Source organism: Bidens hawaiensis, unplaced genomic scaffold (assembly GCF_021521415.1).
Source record: "Bidens hawaiensis isolate Kalapana, Puna unplaced genomic scaffold, B.hawaiensis_p1.1 tig00005663_1, whole genome shotgun sequence".
NCBI lineage: Eukaryota > Viridiplantae > Streptophyta > Magnoliopsida > Asterales > Asteraceae > Bidens > Bidens hawaiensis.
Window position 1 is genome coordinate 1,241,994 of NW_027491369.1, and position 21,613 is coordinate 1,263,606.

At 39.6% G+C, this 21,613-nt stretch overlaps 1 protein-coding gene across 1 annotated transcript; it reads right to left on the minus strand.

The window, feature by feature from the left end:
* Nucleotides 1-5,125: 5,125 nt before the first annotated feature.
* Nucleotides 5,126-7,050, minus strand: LOC143630405 (uncharacterized). The gene is made up of 2 exons (XM_077099429.1): nt 6,994-7,050; nt 5,126-6,226 (listed from the first exon to the last, which is right to left on the minus strand). The coding sequence occupies exon 2, from the start codon at nt 6,215-6,217 to the stop codon at nt 5,279-5,281; it is 939 nt and encodes a 312-aa protein (XP_076955544.1). The 5' UTR covers nt 6,218-6,226; nt 6,994-7,050; the 3' UTR covers nt 5,126-5,278.
* Nucleotides 7,051-21,613: the final 14,563 nt, after the last annotated feature.

Below are 21,613 nucleotides of genomic sequence, written 5' to 3' on the forward strand. Positions count from 1 at the left end.
GTTTTCACGACAAAGCAGCTCGACGCGCGGCTGCATCCGGGCCAGGAGAACCCGAAGCTCATTGGTTAGCCTACCCTCCTGGTAGCTAGCCATGGCTTCCCCCAACGCACCACTGGGAGCTGCGTGACGAGCCCACTCCACGCACTCCACAGGTGTGCGAAGGGTTGTTCCTCGGCGGATGTTCCATCGTGGAACATACACTTCATTGGAATCCGACACTGCAAAAAACAAAAAGCAGTTAGGAAAAGATGATATATAAAAAAAAAAAAAAGAGGCCAAAAGAACCCTACGCACCTGTAGGGTCAACAACAGGCCGATAGCCGCCAAACCCATCACCTGAACCCAAGGGAAATCCGTCCAAGAGATCAGGTAGATGGGAAGGAGGCAGAGGTTGTCGAGAAGCCCCATGCATACCTGAAGGATCGGCCGTCGTTGCCGATGACGGAGGAGGCATGGTGAAGGCCGCCGCGGTAGTAGAGACCAACGGAGGTGAACTCACCGTAGATGAACTCACAACCGTGGTCGCCGCGGCGGAGTCCGCAGAAAAAGTAACCGCCGGCTCAGTGAAAGATGCGGTAAATATGGCACTGACAGCCGGCGGTGATGTCATCGCTGTTGGAACAGTTGGCTCAACTGGGTGAGCAACTGAACCAACGGAAGCAGGCGCAGCCGCCTGGGTCGTCGCATCAGGTAAGCTGACCAAGCCTACCGTCATGGGTCCGGAGGTACTCCTCCCCGCTCCACCCTGGAATGCGGTAGCATCCACGCCTGCACAAAGAAGATAAGTATTAAAGATGGAAAGCTATGAAGTTAAAAATAAAGTTTGTACTTACGGGTTTTCTTGAGCCTAAAAGTGCGGACAGGCGGGGATGAACCCGATGGAGCCGGCCTCTTCACGCCGCTCACCGTTGTCATCCTGGGCTCTCCGGAGGTGACAGTCGTCGCAGCCTCCGGAGCAGTGGTCTTATCACCACCGGGGTTCCCCGCCACCTCCTCGCTCTCGGTCTCTGAATCAGACCGAGGCGCCGGATCGGCAGTGGAGGCCACCTTCGCCTTCCCCTTCCCGCCGGCGGCCTTCTTCTTCCGCACCAACGGAGGACCATCTGCGGATTCCTCATCAGAACACAAGATTAGAGGAATTCCAGCAGAGGTTTCAGCATTGAGGAGTCGAGGGTTGAATAACGCCTTACCTGGCCGCCTGGCGCTCAGGATCTCGTGGCCTGGCGGGTAGACCTCCACGAACCGATCCGCCGTCTGTTCAAGGATGGGCAACTCGTTCTCATCTAGAGCACGAGTACCCATCCGAGCGGGACTATCAGCCTCCCGCGGATACAGGAGCGACTGCAAGTCGTTCCCCTCTGAAATAAAAGAAAAACAGTTAGAAGACAAACCTATATAAACAAAGTAAACAGAGCATACCGTAAGGAACAGAGTTCAAACCGTATTCAAGGACGATCGGGATCTTCTGCGCCTCCGCATCCTTCCACACCCGGCGCATCCCGAGCATCACCATCCCGGACTCCGCAAAGCGGTAAACCGGAGATTGGACTCGGGATATCTTTGAGAACCATTCCGCCTCCTGGTAGTTGGAGGCGTGAAGGCTGGGGAGTGCTTGCCCATTCTTGAACTTCATGGCAAGGGGGATGACGCGAGCGGAGATAAAAAAGAACTCCCGCTTCCATGAACGAAGACTGCGCTCGGTTGCGCAAATCTTCAAACCCTTGATCCGGGTTATCAGAGTATACCACCCCTGGATGCACCTCCAAGAGTAGAAGGTCATCAGGCGGTCGACGAAGGGCTCAATGCCCAGAATCCGGCACACCCACTTGAAGTGGCGAATCTTCGCGATCGCCATCGGGTGCACCTCGGTCAGGTGTACACCGTGCCTCTCCAGGACACGGTACACAAACTTTGTCAAAGGGAACCTAAGATTCCCATAGACAAAGAATGCGGCATATACCCCGATCTTGCCTCTGGGGGCATCATACACCGTCTGATGAGGTTCAGGAAACTCAGGCTCCAGAGACTCGAGCATGAACTTCCTGACGATGTACTGATATAGATCGACAGGCAGAGCACACTGGCACTCGCCAGCAGTACTCTTGTCATCCTTGTCGGACGTGGATGACGGGTGCTCGGCGTACACCCCAGCCTCCTGGGCTGTAGCCTCAAGATCGTGAGAAGACATCTTGCAGGTATGAAAAAGAGAGATTTCAAGAGAATGCTCGACTGAAAAGGTGAGTATTCGCCGGAAATCGTTTTAAGATGAAGAGAAAAGTGAAAGTGTGGATTACAAAGGACTCTCTCCCCCTTTATATACTAATCGCAATTAATGCGATGAATTTAATGCGGAAGAGAGAGAAATCGCAGGTGCAATGAAACTATGACACGTGGCAAAAAGCAAGCTGGCAACAGCTGTTGAAAGGACGCGTGCCAGTAATTTCGCGGCCACGCGCCCGAAAATTCGCGCCCACGCTCCTGAAAAAGCGCCTGGAATGACCATATACTGTCACGTCGCCATAACTTCCTGCACGTCCTGACAGTCAGAAGAAACTGTCGGACGACGTTTCAACAGTTTGGACTGTTCTTATCCTTTCATCAACTCTTCGAATTTCAAAATTTCAAAAAGATTCAAAAGTAAGCGGGAAAATACCCCTTACCTTGGCAACCAAGTAACTATAAGACGGGTGCGGGTACAGTGTTAAGGCAAAACCCTTCACATACTTAGCACCCGCAGGGAATTGACGCCAGGAATACCTTGGAAGTAAAGTAACCGTAAGACGAGTGCGGGTACAGTGTCAAGGCAAAACCCTTCACATACCTAGCGCTCCGCAGGGAATTGAAACCAAGAAGGATCTTCTGGGCAATGCTTGCGGAAACGGGAATAACATCCCCGCATAGTGGGAACGTCGAGAACTACATTGTTTGAAGCTTCAAGATGGAATTGGTGGTTTTAACATAATTGATCACTATGTTCAAAACTACCAAAACCTCATGGAGAATCCACACAAGTGACTCAACGCTCCTGACTTGCGAGGAGGTTACAGACCTACCCGCATCATACCCAAAGATCAAGCAGGAAAGTCGGGAATTTCTGCAAGTGACATAAGGACTTCCGCGGTAAGAATCCCCATGGAAAACCTTAAAACTAAACCCTTTTCAAAAACCCTTTGCTTAAAGTCCAAAAGTTCACCTCACTTATTAAACACTCATGAGAAGAACATTGGACTGGGGGGACTTGAAGAGGTAGGTCCCAGCAGAGCCCAGTTGGACCCACAGGACTCACCTTGAAGAGAGACGTCTGCGCAGAAACCAACTGGATCCGCAGGACCCACCATGCTCAGAGACGTGACGTCCTTACGCGCAGTACGCAAGCTGTTCCCGCAGGAAATGCCTCCCAATGGTGAAGTACTCCGCCTGTTCCCGCAGCTGCGGATACAAGCCATCAGGGAAGGCCACCCGCGCAGCAAGGCTACACGCACAAGGCACTTAGCTCTCAATAATTCAGTAGTCACCTGAAGGAATGAGCAAAGCCGGGAACAATCCCGCACAAAGGCGGGAGGGGGAATACTCCCGCCCAAATGAGCCAGTCCGTACGATACTGGAAGATCTTTTGTACTGTACCTGACGAGGTATGGGCAAAAGATCTGACCAGAGATACGACAGCCCATTGACAACAGTATGGCGAGCAGCATGCTCTTGTACTGTATGTCACTATTAGCCGCTACCTACTCACCAACTCCTGTCATACCACGTGCATAGCCTGCAGTTGGTGGAAAAGGAATAGTACACAGCAGGCCTGGTCACTGTCAGCCGCTGCCTACCCACCAACTACCAGCATGGCACGTGCGTAGGCCACAGTTGGTAGAACAGGAATACTATTCAACCGGCTATACCCTCTTGGAAACCTACCTTCGGCTATAAATACCCCAAATGGTATGATCATCTTATCTTATCTTGTATCTTACATCTTATACCTGATATCTGCTCTAGCAATCTCTTAATATACACTTATATTCAAGAGCAATCTAGTCTGATTCTCACGCCGGAGGGTGGTCACAAGGAGGTACCCCCCCCCCCTTCTTAGTGACGAGCTCACGGTGTCTGTTTTGCAGGTTATCAGAAGAACCATCTTTGCCGGATCTAACCCCTCGTGAGAAACATCTATTTAACCCCCAGGTTATCCGTAATCTGCCCGGGGTCAATTATTGTTTCTTCAGCTATTAAAATCAATTTTTAACCATTACAATGGCTTTCACCTTTATAAAGGGATATGTGACAATATGAGTGTATGACATATTTAAGCATTTTAAATATTAAATTATCATTTCAAAAGTATAAAGCAATGTGTTTGGTTTGGCAGCTAAATACACATGCAAAGTACAACTCTTATGCAGTTATGCCACAAAATTTCCAAAACAGAACATTTCCACTAGTGGAAATTATAGCGCAGAACAAAGTCACAAACATAAGTTTATGTTAGCAAACCACGTACCTCGGTGTCAAGATCATGATAACCAACTTATTAAAGCATTGATTACTGACAACTTATGCCATCACCAGTCACCACTTCACTTCACCAATACGGTATGCTGTTTTGCATTCGTTGAGTATCCTTCCATCATCCTCTTTGCTAGCAACAAGAACCATCGCGATCCCCATATTAAATGTCCGCTTCATTTCATCATCTTCAATATTTCCAGCCTAGCTAGTAAAAGACCATTCGTCAATGAGTGCACGTGTATGTTTCTCTTATCTCAAAATAATATATTTATCATACATTTGTTTCATGTTGCCAGCCCACCTGACCAAATATTCGACAACTAAGAGATTATGACTATAAGGCTATAGAATACAGCACCCAATCACCTACACAACTTATGCATATTTGTCTGTAAGCCATTATCAGGAACTAAAATATACTTTCACTAACACCTAACAGAACAAAACTTCTGTTCATCATTCAATTCATCAAGGATACGAACTTGTTCGTGAATGAAACTTCTTAACTTGTTCAAAACTTTCCTAACGAGACACCATTCTATCAAACCGCACATTTGCCTTTTTACTTATGTGGCCCTGTAGTAATGAAGTGTAAGCCATTTATTGTTGTGTTTTAATTTAAGAAGTGACAATCTCAATGTTTTTTATAAACATTAAACACTATTTAACTACCAAAAATGCCATCTTCTTGAGGTTGATGTTTCAAAAACTACATTAAAAGAATATAAAGTTATTACAAATGTGGATACAAAACAAAACTAAATTTTGTGTATACTCACAAAAATTCAACATGCCCTGAAACTTCTCTACACAAAAGCTTTGACTCACTGGCCAACTTTATACTCTTGTGGATTATTAATCCAGTAAGTTTATGTATCGATGCCGGTTCATATTTCCTAGCTTCCACCTCACTCCCCATCAACAAAGCTTCTCGAGCGGGGACAACATTTTCAAACCAAAATTCCCGTAGCACGCCATGAATTAACTTCCAATATTCTTCATCTCGAGATACACGAAATATAGTACTTCCATTTTCGGTCCAACAATACAAATCGACCCAATCTCGGTCCATGACTTCCATTTGACCCTGAATCTGAGGCATGTAGTAAAAGGGCATAGTGGTCCATGGCTTAGCTGATTCGGGTTTTCCTTTATTAAACGGGCATTTCACTTCAAGAATCCCGGGGTTTGTGAAATTACCAAGAAGCCCATCTGGGGATGCCCCGATCCAATCAAATTTATCCTCTGAATGGGTCGCAAATCCCAATGAATTTACTTCACGACCCGTGATTTTCTTATATTTTTCTATGGCGATTGACTCGTTAAGAACGCCCCATTCCATTGCGTGCTTGGTAACAGATGAAACCGTTGATTTTGTATCTGTCGGGAAGACTTTTTCACACCAAAGTTCATACCTGCGTTTGCCTTTCCATAAGCCGAGAGCCGTGCTGAAGGTGCTAGTTGTTAAGCGGTCTTTTCTAAGGGCGAACCACTCTTCGGAGCGTTGGGCTGGTGCATCTGACGGGCTCAGTTGACTAGTCAAAGTCAAAGCCAAAGTCTTCCACTGAGGTTTGTGGATTAGAGAAGATGTTAACGACGCGCAAGTTGGAAATGGTCTGATAAGATTGAGCTGAAACTTGTTTCTTTGAGGAAGATATAATGTTGTTGCTTTATTGTGGAAATAATGGATTCTAGTAATGTAGGCATTTGTCATTTTGGAAGTCTACAAGAACCATACACAGATCAGTAACTTGATGAGATATTAATGAGATTAAATAGAAAAACACACAAATAGTTTATCAAATATTATTACAGATTTTATATTGTCTTAATAAATATCTAGTCTTTCTATAATAGAAGTGAATGAAAACGAAAAAACCAAAACGACGGTTTGATTGTACGTTTCTGTATAGGCCGAACTTTTGGTTCGTTTTCAGCTTTGCGTGTAATTAAAATCGAAAAATCTGAACCGAACTTTACATTTTTCATTTTGGATTTTAATTAATTTATAATCACTTAATAGTATATACTTTAAACCAAAATATTTTAGCTCAAATGCATAATAATCAAGTATTATTAACCAGCAAAAAACTAAAGTCCAAATCTTTTGCCAACCTTTTTCCGGGCCAGATTTTCAAGCCCAGATGGCAAAACCGAACTGAACCCAAATCAGAAAGACCGAAAACGAATGATTTTCAAAATCTCAAAAACCGAAATATCGATTTTTGCCTACACCGAATAAAAGGGTGGGCTTTGAAGAAATGAGGATGCATAAAGAAGAAAGCTTTTGAATTTATTGAGAAGAAGCAACAGAGAATACTATATACACTATACGCAATGAACTGATTTTATTATAAAAGAAGTTGTATCAATTTGGGCGTATGAAGTTTGCAATTGGTTGCTTGAATGAAATTATTATGAAGATACAAACAAGAACCCTAATCTAATCAAATATAATAAATATATATAGGATAGAAAGATAATTGGTACCAGTCGGTAGCTGCTGCTGATCAATTTGTGGTTTGCAGTCTTCAATTTCTAAAACCCATTGGATAGCTAGCTAGGGTTTATCATCAAATGTGTGAAAATGAACAACCAGAAACAAAGACTCATGGATGATGTCACCTTAAAATCAGGGAGGGGTAAAATTGTCATGTATTATATATATATATATATATTTTATTTATAAACATTTATTATATTTTATTATTGACACACTCATACATTTACATACAATTACATGAAAAATGATATAGTTTACCTCTCTCTATAAAGAGTTCCTGTTACTCTAAACTTGTAACTTATCACTGCGTGTTGCGGCGGGAATTTGAACGATATTTACTCAATAAATTACAATGTCGATACGCTACCTGAAACTTAGTATAGCAATCGAAAGAGAAAAACCACCTAAAAAATAAAGTTGTGATATATACCAAAATAAAAAAAAATAAAGGCATACCTTATTTATGTTTCAAAGAAAACCGAAAAAGAAAACTGAAAAAGAAAACTCAACAAAAAAATAAAATCCTAGTATAACACAAATATCTTGACATGTGTTCGGTTTGTGGTAAAAAGTAAACTAAAACCAAAGAAAAAGAATAATTATGCAAAGATAAATAAAAATGAATTAAACTAAAGCCATAAGAAAACAATAATTAACTAACGGCAAACAACAAAAATTAAATTAAAATTTGACAACTCTCATTGTCCAGCTGTAGTAGTTACGTTTGCTATAATATATAGCTCGAGATTGCCCTCGACGCGTTGCGTCAGTTTCTTTTAAAACTAACAATAGAAATTGAACACTACTTTACCACCAAATCATCTTATTTCTCTGTTGCTTGCTTTAGCATGGAGCATAAGATAAATACACATATCTTAAAAAAAATAGTATGGAATATATAATACATAAACTTTTAAACAATATTTTTAAAAAAACTTTAAAACCGGCCAAGAAGAGTTTCAAGCTCGGAATCTATGGTTTACAAAATCATAGCAAGACCACTAGACCAACTTCCGTTTTGTGCTAAACTATAGTCTCAAATTGATAAATACTAAAGTAATATTAGGAATAATAAAAAAAAGGGAATTGTGATAGCCACTTATTAAGCATCCACTAAAAACACTGTAGCATTATGTTTCTCTTTATATATAGTATAATAAGTGAAAACCTATTTTCAGTCATGTTTAAAGTAAAAGGTAATACGAGTGAGGAATGGAGTACCCTCACTAGATTATTTCTCAAAATGTTTAGAAAAAAATTATATACATATCATGTTAAGTGAATTAACATTAGCATATTGCAATTGAAGATACTCAATATTCAATAATAGGCACAAACACGAAACAAAACGTATATCGTGTATTCGTGTGTGATTAATGAAAACAATTGAGTGGTTACTCATCTAGTGTAATCAGTTTAACACACACATGGTTTGATTTCAATTTGGAATTTAAAATCATACTTTTAGAGCATGTTTGGGATATCCTATCAATTAACCAACCAATTAAGTCGGTTGGTTTAGTTTGTTTGTTTTGTTTTGTTTTCAAAAATGTAGTTAACAAATCAACCATAATTTTTATCAAAGCCTATCAAATTTGCACCATAAACACTCCTACCTTGTATACATTCAACTCATATTCTTTAAACCACTTAACGCCTAAAGTTCGTCTTGTAACTAATATATAGTTGACATTCAATTAATAACAATCAAAAATTTGAAAACAAAAAAAAATGAAAAGAAAACTCTAAATCACACGGGTGGATACAGAGCTTATTGAGGGTGGGCAAATGCCCACCGTCCAGCTCATGTTCTTAGTGTAGTTAATAGCCTAATCTTTCTGTATAAGCTCGAATGTCCATCCTTCAAAACTCCAATCTCAATGCCCAAATAGTGATGAAAAGAACATAATGTGCAGAATATGAATGGCATTTTTCCAATGAAGGGTGAGAGTTGTAGTTGCAGGTATCGAAGATGGAAGAAGAAAGGAGAAATAAATTATTACAAAAAAGTAATAGACTCGTAACTTTAAAACAAACAAGAAATAAATGCTTTATTGATGAAAGCATTGATGGAAGGCTATTATTGTAACATCACGTAAATTTCGGGCCAAAAATGTCAATTTTCAAAGTCAAGGGACTAATTCTGCCAATTTTCAAACTAGAAGGACTAAAATGTAAATTCTGATTTTTACTGACTTATCGCGATACGCGATGGGTCAGAGGAGACACCCATCGCGTACCGCGATAGGGTTGTCTGACACATGGGACACGTGTGCCACGTGGCACACGGTGGCAACGTCTGCCGCCACGTGTCACCATGTGCCGCGGCGCCTGCCACGTGTCACAACGTGGCAGGTCTACCCTGTGAATCGACAAGCCTACATCGCGCTACGCGATGGGCTTGCCAAGGAACCCATCGCGTAGCGCGATGGGGTCCAATTTCAGCCTATAAATAGGCAGCTATGGGTTTGAACCATTCACACCTCAAAACACACACATTACTCTCTCACTACTCTCTCTCTAAACCTCGAAGTTCGTGCCATGGATCCACCTCGTTTTGCGTACCCGATTTCTCGTAATTCGTGCTATACCTAGATAATCGTGCCACCTCCCGATAATGTTAAGTAAGAAGATGGTATTGGAGTGGCGTTCCGACAAGATACCTCGTAAAGCGTGCCGACGTAGAAGAGTGTCTCGATTTGCGTGCCGAAGTGAAGTGTTGATCAAATAAAGCATTGAAAAGCAAACGGCGTCGAAGTGCTGCCCAAGTATTTAGGGTATTTCTAAGCCAAGCAAGATAGACATAATGCCCAACCAAAATAATAATAAATTATTATAAAGGCTTAATACCCCAAGTCGATATTATTCTCGATAAACAAAGAAATAAATAACAAAGAAAATAAAGAAAGATAAATAAATATATATATATGAGTATATATATGTATATAAATATTCGTTGTTATAAAATATATTATTTAAGTATAATGAGTATACTTAAATAATAAAGAAAGGAATGTGTTTCTTAAAGAAGAAAAAACGTCGGGTTTTATAAATAAACTAAAGATTTATAAATATTACTTTTTAACTAAAGGTTTTAAAGTAAAATGAGATATTGAACTAAAGGTTTATCGAGATAAATAAGACTAAAGGTCTTAAGTCGGATCGTGTATCCGACTAACAAAAGTTATACTCGTACTATAAGTGCGAGATAGCAAAGGAAAGAACTCAAGGACGGTGTTGGAAGCCGATCCCATTATAAAAGGTGAATACGCCCCACTTTTATAAAATTGTTTTCAAACAAACAAAATGTGTTATGTGTAAAAATTTACATGAGGCTACATGTCTCTAAAAACATTGTAAATAAGAGTATAAACCTAGCCCTCAGGCTGTGGTATACGTTTGTCTGGATCCTTACATATGTGGTATGCGGTGGGCACATCGCACCACGCCTGGTCACGACCTCCAGCCACGATGGGCCGAACCAAAGTATGTTCGAGTGAGAATGACCTTGTGTATATTTATGGTACCTAAGTACGTCGAAACGCTGCGGTGTTTTGCTGAGGTGACCTAGTGTAAAGACTCGAGTTTATAATGATTTTTTAACTTGATTATTTCTAAGCCAAGATGGGCCGAGGCTTACGTGGTCTCTAGGGGTGATTAAGTAAAGAAAATATTTTTAGCGTCAGCATATTCACCAGCATTCATTGCTGACGTATTTTATAACATTCTGCAGGTAATCAAGATTAGAGCTTGTGGAAACGAAGAAGCTCAAGAATCCGATGGCTCGGATAATTTTGTTTAAATATTAAAATATAAACTTTTTGTAAAACATATAAGCAAGTAAATACTAAACGAGACTTTTGTCTCGTCATTTGTAATGTAAATATTTTTAAGAAAGATCCTTATGTTTTATTAAGTCTTCCGCATTTACCCGCTACTCTGATTTATTTACAAACATGATACCAACTAGTGATCACACACTTAGGCCCAAAATGGGGGTGTGATAATTATTCTATAAATAATTAAGGGTGCTGCTAAACGTACCCCCCGTACTCCATTTTTACTAAATATACTCCCCCCTGAACTTATTACATAAATTACAATTAGCTCTTAACATTATCTATATACATATTAGTCCCTACAACATTACTTTCATTTGATAACCTCCACTACATATATCAAATTAAAAACTATCAAGTATTACTAATAATTTATTTTTTTAATATTAATATTTTTAATATTAATATTATAAATATTTATAATATCTTTTTTTAATTTTAATAGTATATGCATTTATAATATCCTTATTTTACCACTTTATCTTTTACAAAATAAACCAAAAACCCAAAACCCAAATCCCAAAACCCTAAACCCAAAACCCAAAACCCTAAACCCAAAACCCTAAACCCTAAACCCTAAAACCTAAACCCTAAACTCGAAACCGAACCCTAAACCCGAAACCCGAAACCGAACCCTTAACCCGAAACCGAACTCTAAACCTAAACCCGAAACCGAACCCTAAACCTTAAAACCGAAATCTTAAACCCGAAACCCGAAACCGAACCCAAAAACCCTAAACCCGAACCCTAAACCCTAAAACAGAAACCCAAAACCCTAAACTCGAAATCATAAAAAGAAAACGCAACTTGTAAAAAAAATAATATTAAATTCTTACTTTTGTGCTGATTTGGTAATTATATGATTTCAAGGGTTAATATGAAAGTTGTTTTTCCAAGAAGGAAGTATGACAAGCAACCAGGGGGTAATTAAATATTATACGTAGTATTTTGTTATCATTTATTGTTTCAAAATTTATGGTACTTTAATTTGAATATACAATTGATGTATAATTATTTATACATCTTTATTGCATCATTTTATACTCAATTCATGTTATTTTCATGATAATATTATTGAGAATCGGTTCTAATAAGCCTCTATTTGTTTTTGTAGGAAAAATGAGCTTAGAAAACCAAGCATGAAGAAAAACAAAGAAAAAATCAAGAAAAATGAGAATCTGTCAGCTAAGCATGAACCAAGCCTCAGCCAGGCATGCCCCATTTCTATCTGAAGACACATCAGCTAAGCATGAGGCTGTGTTTCAGGCAGACATGCCCCACGCCTGCTCAGAAGATGACAAAATAAAGTACACTGTTGGCTGTCCCCCTTTTTGAAGACACACCGGGTCATGCCTCACCCAGGCATGCCCCATGCCAATCAAGCTGTCAAGAAAGTACAAATCAGTAGCATGGGCATTTAATGCTTGAGGGACCAGCACAGGCCATGCCTCACCCAAACATGCCCCGTGCCTAGAAATATGCCAAAGAGTACAACCAGGGAGCACGTGGTGTACTACATGGGGACCAACATGGGTCATGCCCTACTAAGCATGGGTCATGCCTTGTGCACAAGTGAGACTATATAAAGACCATGCATGTTGCTCATTTGGTGTGCACAATTTTGGAGAAAAACACTCTCATTTCCACTCTCATAATCCATAGAATTAAAGAAAGAGAAGCTCTTGAATCCTTCATACAACATCAAGAAGAAGTCTTAGCATCATCATAATTATCTAGCTTGGTTAGATTATCTTAATATTAAACATGAATGCTATATTCTTCTATTTTGGTGTATCTTTTATAATTATCATGAGCTAAAACTCTTTATATCACTTTAACCCATGATGAAACTTGACAACTTTTGATGGTTGCAATTAATATATGATAATTTTATGTTAAAATAATGACTAGTTCTTGGTTATCTTTTGATGAAATATTGTGTTTAAACAATTGAAAGTAACATACAAGAATTATAAATGGCACATCTTGTTATTTTGAAAGACTCTTGAGTTTATCATTTATTTATAAATGTTGTTCATACAACTTTATAACTTTTAATCTAGAAATAGTTAAAATAATTATTGTATGCTACATGAAAACTGGTTAAACACGTATCCTCATGTTTAGATTTGAAAAGATTGAACATTTGTTATGAATTGATATTCTTGTTATGTAATATTATAAATAATTTGTTAACACAACTATTTAATATTACACTTGGGTTGAAAATTCATAAATCAAAGGAATACTTGAACTTAGTCTAATTTAATCAACCATAGGTGGATTATGTGTTGTTCATGTAATCTTTCCGACCGGTTGTTAGATTTGAGTTTCGTAATTGAATGATAATCTATATCTTTAAATTTCTACATAAAGGTTCACTTACATTATAGTATGATTTGAGGTGATTAGTTTGTATAATTCGTACTAAGTTTTCCAAAAAAAAAACATTTTGATGGTTATCTATAACTAGAAACTATTCTTTTTAAAACAAAATAGTGAATTTATCATATATTTAAGTTTACCATCATTAGGAGTCAAGTGGATTCTAAGTTAAGGTGATAGCTTCTTAATTTTTGTTTATCTCCATTATCGTGTTACTTGCTTTAATTTATTGTTACGAGTTTTTCTAAAAAATTAATCTTAAAACAAATCAATTAAGCTCATTTCTCACGGTTATTATATTTGCAAAGGTTTGATATTAAAATTTACGTGTCCATGGATTGATACCCGGTTCTCGCCGTTACTATATTACCACACGACGGGTACACTTGCCTTTTGTGTGTGGTTAAGTCTAGGTGAAAACCATTTTTAAAACCCGACAAAGTGTGATAAATCTTTAATAAATATATATATATCTCACACTATATCAAGTTTTTGGCGCCGTTTCCGGGGACACGGTAAAAATCTAATACCAATCTAAGTTTTTATTTTCACCGTTGTTTATAATTTAAAAAAAAATTAAATTAAATTTTGTTCATTTTAGTTTATCTACTAATCTAAGTTTTTATTTTCACCGTTGTTTATAATTTAAAAAAAAATAAATTAAATTTTGTTCATTTTAGTTTATCTAGTTTTAGTCTAAAAAAAGTAATTAGTTTATTTAGTTTTAGTCTAATTATGAAAAAAAATTTAAATTATTTATTTCCGCTTTACTTGTAGTTCACTTTTACCTTTCTAGTTTCTTTATTTATTTTCTTAAGTAATGAATGTCCACTACGCTCGCACCTAAGCTTGTTTCACCACTTTCGGAACCCGAACGTCACCTTCACCAAATGTTACGCAACCGTTCACGTGTAGTAGCTGAGACAATAGAAAACGAGGCGTTTGCAGACGAAACAACCGAAGAAACCATAACAGAACAAAACATGGCGGCACCCAATAACCCAGAAAACGAACCTAACATGAACCAATACGGCAAGCCGACCCTCGAAGGTTATGGAAGTGGCGTAGCACCAACGGAAATCACTGTCAACTTTGAAATCAAATCCAGCATCATTCATATGGTGGAAAATTCTGTTCAATTCCATGGGCTTCTCGATGAAGATCCCTTGTCTCATATCTCTCGATTCTTACGAATATGCGGTACTTTCAAAATCGAAAGCTGCTCTGAGGACCAAATCAAGCTCAAGCTTTTTCCCTTATCCCTTCGAAGCCATGCCTTGGATTTGCTAGAGTCACTCCCATCTGGCACCATTACCAATTGAGACCAGATGGTAGAGCAGTTCCTCCTGAAATACTTTCCACCAGACAAAACCGCAAAAGTACCAAGCCAGCATCACCGCATTCAGAACCGACGAAAACGAGTCGTTGCACGCAGCTTGGGAGAGATACAAGGGCTTGCTAAGAAGATTCCCACACCATGGGTTGAACAAATGGCTCCAAGTTCAAACATTCTTCGATGCCCAATCCAGCCAAAACAAGCAGGCAATTGATCAAATCGCCGGTGGAGATCTCGGAACCAAATCTCCCAACGAAGCATTCGAGGTTCTAGAGAAAGCAGCCAAGAAAAGCTTCACGTACAACCCACCACGATCAACCCCATCACACAAGGGTATGCACCATGTTGACTCTAACACTCTTGTCACAGAACAACTCGAAGCACTCTCAAAGAAATTTGAGCAACTACAAACAGAGTTGGTGAAAGCCAAGACCAAGTGTGACACTTGTGGGGTGAACACAAAGCGAAATATTGCCAGCAAAGCATGATGGTTGAAGATGTTGATTACGTGAGCCGACAAAATAACACCTTTGGGAACACATATAACCTTGGTTGGAGGAATCATCCTAATTTCAGCTGGAAGGATGGAGCAAACAATCAAACACCGCCTGGGTTTGACAAACGTCCTTTTAACCAAACTCATCCATCCCAACCAAAACCTCAATACCACAGCCAAGGGCCAAGCACCAGTCAAAACCCAAGCACTGGGGATACTGTGGAGATTCTTTTAACACGACTCTTAGCCAGTACTGAAACTTCAAACAAATTGACCGAAGAAAGGTTCCAGAAGAATGAGGGCGGAGTTAAGGAATCATAAGGCATCTTTACAAAACATCGAAAATCAAGTGGGTCAACTAGCCCAGTTGCTTTCTGAAAGACAACCCGGTGGTCTTCCAAGCAACACGGTAACAAACCCAAATGCTTAGGCAAATGCCATAACATTAAGAAGTGGCAAGACCACTCAAGATGTGGTATCCCCATCACAGCCAGTTGATGATGAGACTGAGATTCCTGACAAGGTGCATGATCGGCAAGTCCCAGCAAGTACTGCACAAGTCAGAGAACCAGTAAAACCATATGTCCCACCCATTCCTTACCCAAACCGTCTTAAGAAAGAAAAGATGGAGGCCCAGTATGGAAAATTCCTTGAGCTCTTCAAACAGTTGCACATCAATCTTCCTTTCATCGAGGCCATCTCACAAATGCCAAAATATGCAAAGTTCCTGAAAGATGTGTTGACAAACAAGAGAAAGTTGGAAGAGTTATCACATGTAACTCTGAATGAAGAATGCTCTGCTATCCTTAAAAACAAGCTACCGATAAAGAAGACCGATCCAGGGAGTTTTACCATCCCTTCCTTGATAGGAGTTTTATTTGTCAACAATGCCCTGGCTGATCTCGGAGCTAGCATTAACTTGATGCCTTATGTGGTTTTTTCTAAATTAGGACTAGGAGAACCAAAATCAACCTGCATGAGCATCCAGCTAGCCGATCGATAAGTGAAGTATCCTAGGGGCGTAGTTGAAAACATGTTAGTCAAAATTGATAAATTTGTTTTTCCGGTAGACTTTGTAATCCTCGATATGGACGAGGACAAATCTGTACCCCTCATCTTAGGAAGACCATTTCTAGGCACCGCTAGTGCTCTCATTGATGTTTGCACGGGCAAACTCACACTAAGGGTTGAAGATGAGGAGGTAACATTTGATATAGGCAGATCCATGAAACACCCGCAACACACTGATGATTCAGTTTATTATATTGACGTGTGTGAGTCTATAGTGAGTTGTCACCTTCGTGAAACCATTGAAAAGGAAGCATGCAACACTCAACTGATTGAGAAAAAGGCATACGCCATCCTCCATGAGGAGAAATCCACTGAGGATCAGGAGGCAAGTGAGCATCAAGAGACGTACGAGACCGTTGACCGCAAATTGGAACCAAAGGCGAAACCTTCAGTTGAAGACCCACCAGTTCTTGAACTTAAGGAACTTCCCTCCCATCTCGAGTACGCATTTCTCGATGGCGAATCTCAGTTACCCGTTATCATCTCTTCCTGTTTATCAAATGAGGAAAAGAAAAGATTGCTCGAAGTTCTCAAACTCCATAAGAAAGCAATTGCTTGGAAAATCATGGACATCAAAAGAATCAGTCCATCATTTTGCACTCACAAAATCCTGATGGAAGAGGACTTCAAACCAGTCGTGCAGCATCAAAGACGTCTCAATCCAAACATGCAAGACGTTGTAAAGAAAGAAGTCATTAAGTTGCTCGATGCTGGATTGATATACCCAATCTCCGATTCCCCTTGGGTAAGCCCAGTACAGGTGGTACCAAAAAAGGGTGGTATGACGGTTGTAACAAATTATAAGAATGAATTAATTCCTATGAGAACCGTCACATGATGGAGAGTTTGCATTGATTATCGCAAACTGAACGACGCCACAAGAAAAGATCACTTCCCCTTTCCTTTCATTGATCAGATGCTTGAGCGTTTATCAGGGAAGATATATTATTGTTTTATTGATGGTTTTTCTGGATACTTCCAAATTCCTATCTCCCCTGAAGATCAGGAGAAAACGACATTCACATGTCCTTATGGCACATTTGCCTACCGGCGAATGCCCTTTGGACTATGTAATGCCCTAGCCACTTTTCAACGTTGTATGGTGGCTATTTTTCATGACATGATCGAGGACTCTATGGAGGTATTCATGGATGATTTCTCTGTTTTTGGAAATTCTTTTGATCATTGTCTTGAAAATTTGAGAAAAATGTTAACAAGATGTGAAGAAGCCAATCTTGTTTTGAACTGGGAAAAATATCACTTCATGGTCAAAGAGGGCATTGTCTTGGGACACAAGATATCCTAGGCAGGACTTGAGGTCGATAAAGCAAAAATCGAGACCATTTCAAAGCTCCCGCCACCCACATCTGTCAAATCCATTCGAATTTTTCTTGGCCATACTGGTTTTTATCGCCGCTTCATAAAACACTTTTCAAAAATAGCACGGCCAATGACCCAACTTCTAGAAAAAGATGCTCCCTTCGTGTTCTCCGAGATATGTCTAAAAGCATTCCAATTTTTAAAGGATAAGCTTGTTGATGCCCCAATCATGGTAGCTCCCGACTAGACACTCCCGTTTGAACCTATGTGCGATGCAAGTGATTTTGCAGTTGGGGCAGTGTTGGGTCAAAGAAAGGATAAACACTTTCATTCTATTTACTACGCCAGCAAGAATCTCAATGATGCTCAAGAAAACTACACCACCACTGAGAAGGAGCTGTTGGCGGTAGTATTTGCATTTGATAAGTTCCGTTCTTATCTTATCCTTTCCAAGACCATTGTCTACACAGACCATGCTGCCATTAAATATCTTTTTAGCAAACAAGATGCTAAACCTCGATTAATCCGATGGATTCTGCTTCTTCAAGAATTCGATATTGAAATTAAAGATAAGAAAGGCGCCGAGAATGTAGCAGCCGACCACCTCTCCCGTTTGGAATGCCCAGCTTCACAAGAATTAGTGGGGGGCCATATAAATGACAACTTCCCCCACGAACTTCTTATGTATATCCAAACAAACGAAGAGGAATGTCCATGGTTTGCTGACATTGCCAACTATCTCGCAAGTGGGGTCATGATTAAAGGATTGACACATCAACAAAGAATAAAATTCTTTTCCGATGTCAAACATTATTTTTGGGAGGATCCACACTGTTCAGAATCGGAGCCGATCAAGTCGTTCGTCGATGTGTGTTCGGAGATGAAGCAACCAAAATCCTCCAACATTGTCATGAAGGACCCACGGGAGGACATCATGGGGTCACATCCACCGCGAAGAAAGTTTTTAATGTCGGTTTCTTCTGGCCTGCCATCTTTCGAGATGCTCATGACCTTGTAAAATCTTGTGATGCATGCCAACGGGCAAGCAACATTTCTGCACGAGATGAAATGCCTCAAAAGGGCATACAAGTTTGTGAAGTTTTCGATGTTTGGGGGATTGACTTTATGGGACTATTCCCGACTTCGTTTGGAAATCGGTACATCCTAGTTGCAGTCGATTATGTTTCAAAATGGGTAGAAACTCAAGCTTTACCCACCAACGATGCTAGGGTGGTTGTTAAATTCCTAAAAAAATTGTTCTCGCGCTTTGGTGTCCCGAAAGCACTCATTAGTGACCGTGGAACACATTTCTGCAATGCCCAGATGGAAAAGACATTATCTCGTTATGGTGTCCACCACAGATTTTCAACACCATACCACCCGAAAACTAGTGGGCAAGTTGAAGTCACTAACCGGGGCATTAAGCGAGTTCTTGAGAAAACAGTCGAACAAAATCGTAAGATTTGGTCTGAAAAGTTAGATGACGCATTATGGGCTTTGCGGACCGCTCATAAAACTCCTATCGGTACCACACCATTTAGGTTGATTTATGGAAAAGCTTGTCATCTTCCTGTGGAATTGGAGCACCGAGCTTACTGGGCGTTGAAAGCCGTTAATCTCGACTTAGTCGATGCGAGCGAGACTCGGTTCATGCAAATTCATGAGCTAGAGGAATTGAGAAATCAAGCTTATGCGAATTCCACAATATACAAGGAACACACTAAGTTGTTACATGATAAAAGTTTGAAAGAAAACAAAGATTTCAAAACGGGTGATCGTGTTTTGCTTTACAACTCTAGGTTGCGTTTATTTCCCGGAAAACTTAAATCTCGTTGGTCTGGCCCATACTTGGTAAAGAAGGTTTTTTTATTACGGGACCGTGGAAATCGAAAATAGAGACGGCCAGTTATTTAAAGTCAATGGTCATCGTTTAAAACTCTACATTGAAGGACAAACTGGAACCGTCTCGGAGGTAATGCTCCTCCATTCCAAGAACCCTTGAAAGAAAGTCTCGGGTCTAGCCAGGACCCTTAACCAAAAACTTGGCACTTGCACATAGTTTTTGCTTAAAAAAAAATCTTTCTCGGGAAATGTCTAGACTATTTTTCAGCATATTTTGGGTACTAGTTGTTCCGTGCCCAGTCTAGACGTTATATTATCTTATTTTTATGATTTTTTTATGTTTTTTTTTTGTTTGGATGGTTGTTGCTTCTTTCGTTGAAACATTTACCTGGAAGAGAAGTGTGGATTTTGGGCGCCACCCTTGGCCGCCGGCATATAGGGGAGTTACTTTTCATCTTTTCCCTACATTTTGTATTGCATTTTATATATCTTTTCACATTGAGGGCAATGTGAGATTCAAGTGTGTGTGTGTGGGGGGGGGGGGGGGGTTACTTAAACTTTGTTTTGTCCAATAAAATATTTTTGAAAAATCTCTCCAAATTTTAATTTTTGTGTCAAACATAAAAAAAGAAGAATATTAATAATAAATAAACAAAAGATCGTTAAGCCTTTTAATAAATTTTTGACAAAACCAAAGGTTAAGGTTGTATTTCGAAAAACGCTCGTTCAAACCAACCACCGAATCAACTTTAACTTAATGTGAAAACCGAAAATATGGTTTGTATTTTTTCGAGACAAACTTTATGCAAAATGTGGTGTGTAAACCCAATCCCTTCGTTTCCGTGAGCAAAGCTTCAAGCCTTACTACAATATATCATCGCTTACGTTTGGCGGATTGAGTGAGTCATTTTTTTCGTGTGATTTAGAACTTGTCTTGGGAATGCTTTTCGAGATCATAACGAAATGTTGCATAAAAATGGAGGTAATATATAGCCAAACTTAACCCTTCCCTCAAACACCATATATAACCCCATCCTCCACTTCACTTCAAAACTTCCCACATAACAACCCTTTCAAATTTAGCCAACTCCCATTTTTATTTCCAGTTCAAGTCAAGTCTCAAGGATGACCAATGCTAGTCAAGAATTAATCTTCATATTTCGGTCAACAAATTTTATATAAAAAAAAAGAAAAGAAAAAGAAAAAATGGTTTCAAGTAAATCACCACAAAATAGGTGATAAAGAGAGCAAGAAATTGTGAACTCAAGACATTGAAGATAATCAAAAAGCTCCCGATTCAGGATTGTACATACACATATTTCAAAATAAAATAACTCTAAGTTACCAATCATACCCACACCTTCACAACAGAAAACCAAAAAACCAACTTATATTACCTCTCCGTTTATGCAACATTTCACATTAGTTGGTGGAGATTAGATCCCTCGACAAGCTTATTTTTCACAAGTTGCATTTTGACAAGAGTGCTCATATACATACAACATTACATGTATGATAAGATATAAAGACAAATGTGAGTGAACATTGTGAGAACGTGTAATTTTGCATAAAAAGAAACTTAAAAATACAAGCCATGTTTTCCTATGTCACTACATATATTCATACGATCTCCGATTGTTGGGTTGTCCGTGTGTCTTTCTTCGAGACCACCTTAACGTTTTGGGGGTCTTATAGCTACGGTCTCGTAATCTTTTACAATTTGGATAATTTTTATATTTAAGTTTGCTTGAGGACAAGCAAGGTTTAAGTGTTGAGATGTTTGATGTATAATTATTTATACATCTTTATTACATCATTTTATACTCGATTCATGTTATTTTCATGATAATATTATTGGGAATCGGTTCTAATAAGCCTCTATTTGTTTTTGTAGGAAAAATGAGCTTAGAAAACCAAACATGAAGAAAAACAAAGAAAAAATCAAGAAAAATGAGAATCTTTCAGCTAAGCATGGGCCAAGCCTCAGCCAGGCATGCCCCATTTTCATCTGAAGACACATCAGCTAAGCATGAGGCTGTGCCTCAGTCAGACATGCCCCACGCCTTCTCAGAAGATGACAAAATAAAGTACACTGTTGGCTGTCCCCTTTTTGAAGACACACCGGGTCATGCCTCACCCAGGCATGCCCCATGCCAATCAAGCTGCCAAGAAAGTACAAATCAGTAACATGCGCATTTAATGCTTGAGGGACTAGCACAGGCCATGCGTCACCCAAACATGCCCCGTGCCTAGAAATATGCCAAAGAGTACAACCAGGGAGCACGTGGTGTACTACATGGGGACCAACATGGGTCATG

What these genes read in the sequence shown, in the direction of transcription:
- LOC143630405 (XM_077099429.1), bottom strand. Translation starts at nt 6,217, where the DNA reads ATGACAAATGCCTACATTACTAGAATCCATTATTTCCACAATAAAGCA.